The sequence below is a fragment of the Leiobunum rupestre genome, chromosome 7 (assembly GCF_980474605.1).
Source record: "Leiobunum rupestre chromosome 7, qqLeiRupe1.1.hap1, whole genome shotgun sequence".
NCBI classification, from domain to species: Eukaryota; Metazoa; Arthropoda; class Arachnida; order Opiliones; family Sclerosomatidae; genus Leiobunum; species Leiobunum rupestre.
The window spans coordinates 56,527,178-56,538,222 of record NC_143390.1 but is presented as its reverse complement, the minus strand read 5'-3'; the positions used below and the strand labels follow the sequence as shown (position 1 = coordinate 56,538,222).

The window sequence follows — 11,045 nt, the reverse complement described above, 5'->3', positions numbered from 1 at the left end:
TCAACACCAAAGCAACAAGTAGACGCTGATGCGGTTATTCAATTCTTCATTAATTTGTTCTTAAAAATCAAAAAGGGATTAGATAGTACAAAGATTTAAATTTTTATTTCCTCTAGCCAGTCTTTTTAAGGTTTTAATTTAGATTTTCAATTTCAATAATAAGGTGCATAGTTTATAATCTTGGATCTATATGAAGCCCTATCCTTAGGCGATACGTACCATGATTTTATCAATAAAAGTACGGCCTTTAAAACTGAGCGAAAATCCTTATTGAGCCAGAAACGTTGACACGCAATGGTGAAGTTCCTCGCACCATAATACCAACTTTGAAGTTAATGCATTTTGCAATATGCCTTCAAGCATTTACAAATATAAACATGTATTTGTTTTATTAGCATTAATAAAACGCGAGTTAAGTACATGTACGTACTCTTTGTCCTCAAGAATTAAAAGCTTTCGACTATGTTTGTTTGTTTATCTGCGAATTTTTTTGCAACCATCGAGCTGCAAACTTTCTAAGTAGTACGGCTCAGTGAATGTGTTAGCGAAAAGTAAACGTCGAAAAACGATAGAAAAAATAGAAAGAGTATAAAACATTAATACAATCCATAAACGTGTTTCGGTATTGTATGCCACATGGGCAGTTAGACTAAACGAATCAAATCTCCATAATTGTTGATAACAATGAAATTCTGAGTACTTCTAAAGCTATAATATTTTACAATATTATCTAATTAAAATGCACACTTATTATATGACTAGCTTTAATACCCGGCTTCGGCCGGGGTCTTAGTTTTAACGAATTAGATCTGATATGTACGTAAGAAAGGTAAACGCTGTTGCAAAAACGGTAGCAACACAAGTAACAAACGTAGCAAAAAGTCCTAAACTACTTAAAAATTGCTACTAAACCTCCCTATATACGAATTGTACACTAACCCATTTAAAACGTTTAAAGGTCGGAACGGGCGCAAAGAACTCAACAGAGGAAAACAAACCGGGCGACGTTTAAAACAAAAAACGGCGTGACCTCGCGACATATTTAAAAAAAAAAAGATCCGAAAAATAGATAAGGGAAGTAAAGAGGTGCAAGTCTGAACTATCCAGACACATAGATAAGGGTAGAAAAGGAGTGGAAGGCGAGAAAAAAATGAAAGCCGAGACCAGCCAGAAAATAGACAAGGGAAGCACAGAGGCGAAAGTCCAAAGTCGAGTAAAATAAAAATAAAATTGAATTAGATTAATAACCATGTCTGGTATTTGGAATTTGGCGCGTTTAGTTGGAAATCAGGCCCTGAACATTGGGTTAAAATTTCAAAGTTCTAGAGCTAACCGTTCCGAGTTTTTAGTAACATGACATACAAATAAATAAATAAAAGGACAAACTTGAAGACTTATAGTTGTAGAATAGTTAAATTGACTGGCAATACTTATATTATTGGCTGAGCGAGCGAGGTTTACTATGCCGGTAGTAAAAAATTGGCTCAAGTCTGCTATAGCTGTCGAGTTGTACACAGAAGGATTTCAAAATTTTCAACACCTTGTGAATAATCAATAACGTTTTGGTGAAAACAATAATAACCTAGTTTTCATCTACATTCCCCTTTGCCTTTGCTCGTTCTTATCGTATATTTAAGTTTTTTTTTAAGCTAAATATAGCTTTTGTACAGTCATACCGAGCAAGAGAGAAAGTACAGGAGTAGGTAATGAGTAATAACAATAATTGGAAGAATAGTTGAGAGAAACAAAAGAAAAAGAGACACAAATATTAAGATGATGGGTGTACAGCCGTTGAGGAGAAGAGGAACCAGTCGGGGGACTAGCGGAGTTTCGGGCGGAGATGTTCTCGGATGAGACAACGGGCGGATCGGCGTGACGTACAGGTGAGTACCTCTTTAGGTAGGGAATTCCAGTTGGCGACGGTGTGGTATACAAAGTGCCCTTGCTGTAGGGTGGTCCGGACGCGTGGTTTAAGGATCTTAGCACTATGATCACGAGTGTGACAGAGAGTGTCAAATATAAAGGGGATGTCCGGATTCATGGCCGAGGAACCCGACCACATATTTCACAAATAGAGGAGGTTATTGACCGCGTGTCGGTGTTTAGGATATTCCAGACGAAGAGCAGAGTTTCGGTCATCAGGGGGGAGGCGATCAAGGCCACGTGCTAGTTTAGTGAAGAGATTGTGCGCTTTGCCAAGGTGGTCCTGATCACGAAGCAGGGGAGGGCTCCATACTTCTGAGGCGAAGTTGATGTATGGGAAGACTCACGAGGTGTATAAAGTCCGTATCAGCCAGGGGGACCAGAAATAAAAATTCCTGCGCGTTAGCCCAGTGATGGAGTTAATACGATTCACTACTCTGGAGGTATGATGGCAGAAGTTGAGGGAAGTATAATGCAACGTTATTCATGTGGTACATGGTAAGGGGGTTAGTCTGGCCAAAATGATGCACGCCACATTGGCCGATGTTGTTATGATCTTTGGCCCAAGAATCGACGACGTCAAGATCCTCCTGGAGTAGCTGGCTTTTGCGGGTAGTATCGACAGGTTGGGCTAATTTGGAGTCGTTGGCAAATAGGTATATGCGGGAATGGCGGACAGCTTTGGGCAAGGAGTTGATGAAGATTGAAAAAAGAATGGGCCCCAGGACACAGCCCTGAGGGAAACCACTCAGCAGGGTACTAGGACGAGAGGCGTGACCCTGGAGAACCACCGAGTGCTTCCTGTCAGTGATAAGTCTGTGAACCACCTAAGTACCATACCATCCACCCCGGCATCACGGAGCGCCTCAATAAGACCTTGGTTTAGAATGGTGTCAGTCGCCTTACTAAAGTCAAGGTAGACGAAATCGACTGGCTTGCCATCGTCGAGCCACGATGTTTAATCATTGGTGACCATAACGAGGTTCCTGGTACACGAATGTCGTTGGCGGAAGCCGTTTTGGGTAGGGTGGAGGAAGCCCGTTTCGTCCAGGACTTGGCGAAGAGGAGCGTCGGCTAAGAGTTCCACGTTACGCGCTGCATGGCAGGTGTTGGCGATCGGGCGGTAGTTAAAGGGGTTGTTGCAAATACCAGCTTTGTGTATCGGCGTAATCGAGGCTTGTTTCCATGCCTTGGGGACACATCCTGTGCTGTAGCTCAGGTTAATGATAGTGGCAAGAGACGACGCCAGACATTTAAGGAGGTAAAGGTGGAGACCATCGGGTCCCGGTGCTTGATTGTGGTTGAGGGCTCGGAGCTGCCTGAAAACCACCTGAGTTGTACAGCTGAAACCAGTAGGGCTGTTTCTGCCAGCAAAGGGGGAGAAGCCGAAGGGCCAGATTGGGTGCAATGCAATGAGACGGCACTGAAATGAGCATTTAGGGCATCGGCCATTATGTCGGTATCAGATGAGACGCTGCCACTGGGAAGTTTAATTTCCTTGATAGTAAATTTCGTCTTACGGAGACTGTTAATGTGGCTAAAGAATACTATAGGGTTGGACGCTATTTGAGTTTTAAGGTTGTGCTCCAATTTTTCTAGAGGCGTTACGGGCCTGCTTATACTTTTAGTGGGCAGCTTTGACTTGGGCGGATAGATAATGATGGGTCTTGGCCTTGGTGAAGCTCCGCCACGCTGAGGTCTTAGACTGGCGGTATTTGATAAATCGGACATCGAGGTGAGAATGGCGAGGGACTCGATGCCGGTGAATGGGAATGAAGCGATCGATGCGAAAGTGCAGAACGCCAGTCAAAGTGGCCCAGCAGGATTCCACGTTACTGCGTGAAAGGTAACAAGTGAAGCTGTCGTAAAAATTCTCGGGACAGACGGGTGGGTAGGAAGAGGTAGGGCATGCCATATGGGAAGTTATTACATTGTGATCGCTTTTACCCAGAGGCGTATGTTGGCGAACATCATAGACCATGTGGGCATCAGCGGTGAAGACCAGATCACAGACGCTAGGGCTTTGGAAGACACGACCAACCATAGTGAAGTCGTGTACTGATTGAACAAGGTGGTGGCTTAGGACAGCGTCTAGGAAGTTCCGGGTGGGTTCGTCTGCAGAAGGGAGCAGGAGACCTGATGACAAAGAGATATTCCGGAAGTTAAAATCTCCCAGGTTCATAGTTGTAGGAGGCGTAGTGGCCAACAATTGAGTCAATAACAGTAAGAACGACGCTATGGTTGTTGTAAGAGGGAGAGCGATATGTAAGGCAAAACAGCGCATTCAGTGCGTTGAAGGCCAACTATATCGAGGCCATATAGTTCAGAAAAGCTGTCGGAAATGGCCAGTGAAATAACGTCAACAGGTTGCGCGGTGATGATAGAGGATAGGAAGAGGGCTACGCCACCACCCCTCGCTGTATCATGACGATCACGACGGAAAATTTCAAAATGCGGAAAGTGTTGTTCACTGTCCAGGACCTCGGGTTTGAGTCCAGTTTCCGTAATAGCCGAGAGCCAGTTCGGAGGGTTTGTAGAGGGTGAGCCTGTCGGCGTTGATGAGTAGAACGGTTAGATCATCCATACTGGGCGTAGAGATTGTAATCGGTTGGGAGGTGCAGTAATTAGGGAAGGCGCCAAGTCGGGTGGGGCAAAACGGCTTTGCCAGAGGGTTGAGTGAGCGATAAGGGGGATGAACGTTGCGGTGGGCGATACTGGTGGAGGTCGCAGTATTTACAATATTTACAGCAGTTGACGGAGAACGTAGAGTTGAGAGAGAACCAATAGGTATTGTGGCGGTGACGGTAAAGTTGGCGGTGACGGTAAAGTTGGCGGTGACGGTAAAGTTGGCGGTGACGGTAAAGTTGGCGGTGACGGTAAAGTTGGCGGTGACGGTAAAGTTGGCGGTGACGGTAAAGTTGGCGGTGACGGTAAAGTTGGCGGTGACGGTAAATTCCACGATCAACAAAAGAAGACGTGTTAATAGTGTTAGCTTGCATTAGAGGTGTTTGACGGCAATACGATGATAATGTAGTACTAATTTTAGGCCCAGAGGAATGTGAATAACGAGTTGGTAGGGAACTAGACGTCTGCAAAGAATAATTATGTTGAGGCAATTGAACCGTAGAATCAACAATATTATTTACCAAAGCAAGGGGTGTTTAGACGTGACAGTGGTGACAAATTGTTAAAGACGTTGAATACTTTAAAACATGAATACGTTTATTTACATTTAAATTGATGGATAATTACATCGTAGTTCAAGGAAGCGAAAAGCACTGGTTACATGTTAAAATTGATTCCACTTTTATACTACACTAAAAAATTATTTAATGACATTTTTTAATATAGATAGATTAGATAAAGTTAAAAAAAATCAAATTAAATTACAAACATAAACTAAACATTCCGGTGTCCTTGAAATGTTGCGTTTCAAAACAAACTTGTGAATTTTTATTAGTTTACTGGTAGTAAGCAAATTTTGGTTACTGGTCTGTACGGTCAGCCACTTTGGACGCTGTTGTAACCTTGTTAAGTACTCATTCTGCCATCTCCGCCAGAAATGCTGCAAAAGCTGTTGACCCATCTGAAATCGGGTTAAGCGGTTGACCTTGACGTTTGTGAGGTCTGGTTCTGGGATAGCCGTTAGTGCACCGCCAATGAGAAAATGTCCAGGAGTCAATGCCACAAGGTCATCTGGATCTGTAGATAGCGCAGATAGAGGTCTCGAGTTCAAGCAAGCCTCAATTTGACAGAGTAACGTATTCATCTCTTCGTACGATAAAATAGTTAAACCGACAACTCGTTTTAGGTGATATTTCACCGATTTTACACCTGCCTCCCATAGTCCTCCAAAGTGTGGTGCTGCAGGTGGATTCAAGTGCCAGTGGATACCTTCGTCTGACGTCCAGCGCGTGATAGACGAGTTGTTTGCAGAACTGGACACGAATTTCAGGAACTCTCGCATTTCTCGACTGGCACCGACAAAGTTGGACCCGCAGTCACTGTAAATGTCCGAGCTCTTCCCTCGTCTGGCTACGAATCGTTTCAAAGCTGCAAGGAAGGCGGCGGTAGACAACTCACTTACTACTTCGAGATGGATGGCTCTGGTCGTGAAACACACGCCTTGAATGTCTTTTGACCACGACCCTTCATGACTCGAAGTTGGAATGGACCGGCGTAGTCCACACCGCACTTCAGAAAGGCTCTGGCTGGATTTACTCGGGCTGCTGGTAAATCACCCATGATTTGTTGAACAATAGTTGCTTTCTGGCGAGTGCATCGCAAACAACGTCTGATGTGAAATGTTATAGCGTCTCGGATTCCAAAAACCCAGTAATTTCTTTGGAGAACTGTCATAAGTAATTGAGAACCAGCGTGGAGGTGCTTCTGATGTTCGTGAGTGATTATTAGGTCGGTCAGTTTGCTTCGTCTTGGAAGAATAATAGGGTGAATTTGATCTGTATGGACTTTGGCGTATCTGATTCGGCCACCAACTCTAAGAATTCCCTCTGAATCCAAGAAGGGGTTCAATGATAGTAGTTTGCTTTTCGATGGAACTGGTTTGGCTGTAATAAGGCAATGGATTTCTTCATTAAAATTTTGATTTTGGGTTACTTTTATCCAGTGTTTAAGCGCCGAATCGATTTCGGTAGCTGGCAATGGGCCAATAGTCCTGTCTGATTTGAGACCATGGGCGTTTTTAGCGAATCGTTGTATATAAGCTGTTACATGAACCAAACGAATAAAGTTCGAATGTGCATCAAGTAACGTCGTGTCGATTGTGTAGTGGTTTGACGTTGTAGATGGTGGACGAGCCTCTAGTATGCAGTCTTCGGTTTCAACAGGTACAGTTGTCTCTTTGAAAGTCGGACAAGCCATCAGCCATCGGGGACCATGCCACCATAGTGAATGCTGACATAGTTGAGTAGTTGAGATCCCACGCGAGGCACAATCAGCAGGATTACATTCTCCCTTTACATGATGCCAGTGTGCTTGAGGAAGAGCAGTCTGTACTTCGGATACTCTATTGGCTATAAAGGTTTTCCATCTTTGTGGAGGCGAGGCTATCCAAGCCAATACTGTCATGGAGTCACTCCAGCAGTGGATTTCTGGAATTATTAGCTTCAGGGCATCTGAAGTAAGTTTTAGCAGTCGGATTAATAATAAGGCTCCGCAGAGTTCGAGTTTTGGTAATGATACTTGCTTCAAAGGGGCCACTTTGGTTTTTGCCGCAATGAGTTGAACTTTGATGTTTCCTTTACTGTTCTTTGTCTTTAGATAGACTGCAGCGGCGTAGGCTTTTTCCGAAGCATCGCAAAAACCTTGTAAACTGATTTCACTTGCTTGTCGTTAAGATATGTGACGTTGAATGACGAGAGACTCGATTTCTGGAAGTTCCGACTGAAATGTCCTCCATCTGTTAGAGATAGGTTCAGGTAACTGGTCGTCCCAGCCCAGCTTCAGTTTCCAGAGATCTTGTAATAGTAGTTTCGCTTGGATGGTAACTGGAGACAATAACCCCAGGGGGTCACAGATTTTGGCTGTTTCGGAGAGAATAATTCGTTTCGTTATCGAGTTTTTGTTAGAACCTGATACTGAAAATGAGAAGAAATCTGCTCCCGGTGTCCATCGAAGGCCCAAGGTCTTAACTGATTCGTCTACGTCTATCTTCAGTGGCCATTGACCTTCACGCATTTCAACGGGTATTGAATGAAGCAAGGCTGGATCGTTAGAAGTCCATTTTCGTAGTTGAAACCCAGCTTCGTCTGTGGATTGCAACAATTCTGATTGCAGTTGAAGGGCTTCTTCTGTAGATTCGGCACCTGACATCAGGTCGTCGACATAGAAATCTTCTAATAATGCTCGAGAGGCCATCGGATACTTGTCCTTCATATCTAATGAGAGTTGTTTGAGTACTCTTGTAGCCAAGAATGGTGCCGCCGCTGTACCATATGTGACGGTAAGTAGTTGATAGTCCCGAATCGGTTCTACTGGGTTACTTCGCCAAACGATCCTCTGTAGATTAGTATCTTCAGGCTGTACCAGGATCTGACGGTACATTTTGGCAATGTCGGCTGTTAGGGCCACGGTGTGAAGTCTGAAACGAAGTAGTAGAGCTATGAGATCATCTTGAGTTTTGGGACCAACCAGCAGGAGATCGTTAAGTGAAACTCCAGTGGTTGACTTGGCGGAGGCGTCAAATACTACTCGTAACTTAGTGGTGCTACTGCCTTCCTTTACTACGGCGTGATGTGGAAGGTAAAAGCTTTCAGTCCTTACAGCTTCTTCTGGTGACACTAGTCTCATGTGACCAAGCTTGAGATACTCCTCCATGAAGGCGCGGTATTGTTCAGCAAGGCCCGGGTCTGCTTGTAATCGCTTTTCAAGTCATGAGAATCTTCGAACAGCCATCCTTCTTGAATCTCCCAGTTTATGTTGGTCATTCTTCATAGGAAGGCTGACAATGTATCTGCCTTCATTGTCACGGCGATAATTGTTGACGAAGCTTTCTTCACATTGTGCTTCGCTTATGGTAAGTAGTTGTTTCGGGAATAATTCTTCCAGTTCCCAAAACCTTTGCAGTTGATCGTCGATGGTCAAGTGATAAATTCGAATGTCTGGCGTGAACTTGACTGGTTTATGAGAGTCGAGGGAATCACACACAGCCCATCCGAAAATAGTATTGAACGCTCCCGGGGTCCCAGGTTGTCCGATACAAGTGCCATCTTGAACCAGGTACAGATATACATCGGCTCCCAACAGTACGTCAACTGCTCTAGGTACGTGAAACTTGGGATCGGCAAGATTTAGGCCTTTGAGATGCGACCAGGCGTCAGGATTGATCACATGGTTTGGTAGGTCCTCCGTAACTCTCTTGAGTACCAAGGCGTTGATCTCGACGAGCGACTTGTTCCCAGCCTCTGGTTTTACTGTTAGAAGAACACTGCCTCGAGATGTTCCTACTCCAGCTCCGCCGATCCCTCCAATTGCTACATTTAGCCAACGTCTTCTGAGATGCAACTTTTTACAGCATTGCTCGCTGATAAAGCTTGCCTGCGACTCGGAATCCAAAAGGGCACGGACTGGTTGGAATTCTCCATTTGAAGCTTCAACTCGAATGATGGCTGTCGCTAGGATAACTTGCGATAACGAAAAGGATTCTCTTGAAACGAGACAATTGACCTCAACTGGTTTCCTTGCATCTTCTATTGTAGCTCCTTCTTGCTTATCCTGATGCAATAATGTGCTATGTTTTCCATTGCATTTTCTACACGTCCCGGACTTGCAATTGGTGACTTGATGGTCAGGTCGCAAACAATTGTAACAGAGTGAATGGTTCTTTGTGATCCTCCAGCGATCTTCCGTGGTAGCCTTTAGGAACTTCTCACATCTGTAGACGGAATGTGGTCCTTTACAAATGATACAGGCGTCTTGTACTGAACCATGATGAGTTAGCGTATTTCTCTTCGAGTATGGTGTAATTGATTTGTGCTTCTGAGAGTGGCTTGTAGTTTGAGATGCCAAAAACGCTCGTGCCCGCTGCTCCAGAAATGTTATCAGCTCTTGGAATGATGGTCGGCTAGTGCCTTTGAGTGATAATTCCCATTGCCTGTGAAATTCTCTGTCAACCTTTTCCTTGATTATATGCAAGAGAATGGCGTCCCATTGATCGACTGGCTCATTTAAGACTCTTAAAGCTCGTGTGCATTCCATAGTGGTGTCGATTAGGCAGCGAAGAGCCGATGCCGATTCGTCCCGAACTGGTGGCTGATTGAATAATCGCTTGATATGCGCATCGATGACTTCTCTTGGGTTGTTATATCGGTTAATGAGAATGTCCCAGGCTTCTGCGTAGTTTCCGTTGGTGATAGGAATGGATTGAATGAGCAAGGCGGCTTCCCCTCGTAACGACGTTTTCAAGTACTGCAGTTTTTGGGCTCCGGACAGCGATGAATTGTGAACAGTGGCTGCGAATAAATCATGGAACGTCAACCATTCAACGTAGCTCCCGCTAAAAATAGGCAGTTCCAATTTTGGTAGCCGAATGTCCGACGTCGTTTGAGATGTACCCGTAGAATTCGCCGCTGTCTGTTGATTCACCAGCTCGTTGAAAAAGAAACAAATCGCTTCTGCTCTTTCAATGAGTAGATTGTATTCTTCTTCGATGTCGTTGAAAGTGCTGTCGTCACTTTTGTCTACAATTAAGTGTTGCAAATCCTCCAGCTCGGTCTGTAATTTATCGGCCTTGTCCCGATACGTCTGCACGGCAATGTTGGACAATGGTTGCGCGATATGTTTCTGTTTGACGTTCTCCAGTCTTGTTATTTGACCTTTTATAGCTCGTCTTTTGCTGAGAAGGGCATCCATTCTAGTTGACATGAATTTGACCAGGCTTCTTTGCTTAAACGACGATTCTCACCAGTCTGCTGCTCACGTGATAGGTGACGAATCCCCTCGGCTGATGCGTAACTTCAACTGTTGTAGTGGGGATCCGGCTCGACGGACCAAATGTTTAGACGTGACAGTGGTGACAAATTGTTAAAGACGTTGAATACTTTAAAACATGAATACGTTTATTTACATTTAAATTGATGGATAATTACATCGTAGTTCAAGGAAGCGAAAAGCACTGGTTACATGTTAAAATTGATTCCACTTTTATACTACACTAAAAAATTATTTAATGACATTTTTTAATATAGATAGATTAGATAAAGTTTAAAAAAATCAAATTAAATTACAAGCATAAACTAAACAAGGGGAACCACTTTATTCTGGCGAATGACGAGATCCCTTTCACCTTTAAGCGACGAGAAAGCTCGTCACGAGCTGTTCTATATTCATCAAGTTGTTTCGATGACTGATCAATGCGGGCAAAGAGAGAGAAAAGTGTGGATCTTGACGATGCTTAATAAGAACCAGAAAAGCCTTTTTATTGAGTAATTGTTTAAAAAGTAATCTTTATAGGTCGAGGTCGAGAGTTTGGCGTCATGGTACGTCCAAATCGGTAGAACTGTGTAGAAGCTGGACCACGACTAGCAGAGAAAAGTTCTACTATAATTTCGTATTCCTGTGCGTGTGGTAGATTTTCCGGAAGTCCAAATAAGATGACGTTAAAA

The 11,045-nt window shown here is 44.0% G+C and overlaps 2 protein-coding genes across 2 annotated transcripts; both read right to left on the bottom strand.

Moving 5' to 3' along the window:
* Nucleotides 1-4,158: 4,158 nt before the first annotated feature.
* On the bottom strand, nt 4,159-8,259 carry LOC149937539 (uncharacterized). Its single transcript, XM_090153823.1, has 4 exons — nt 7,290-8,259; nt 6,045-7,223; nt 5,389-5,976; nt 4,159-4,469 (listed from the first exon to the last, which is right to left on the bottom strand). The coding sequence occupies exons 1-4, from the start codon at nt 8,257-8,259 to the stop codon at nt 4,159-4,161; spliced, it is 3,048 nt and encodes a 1,015-aa protein (XP_090009949.1).
* Nucleotides 8,260-8,313: 54 nt separating this feature from the next.
* On the bottom strand, nt 8,314-10,293 carry LOC149937538 (uncharacterized). Its single transcript, XM_090153821.1, has one exon. It carries the CDS (start codon nt 10,291-10,293, stop codon nt 8,314-8,316), a length of 1,980 nt encoding a protein of 659 aa, XP_090009947.1.
* Nucleotides 10,294-11,045: the final 752 nt, after the last annotated feature.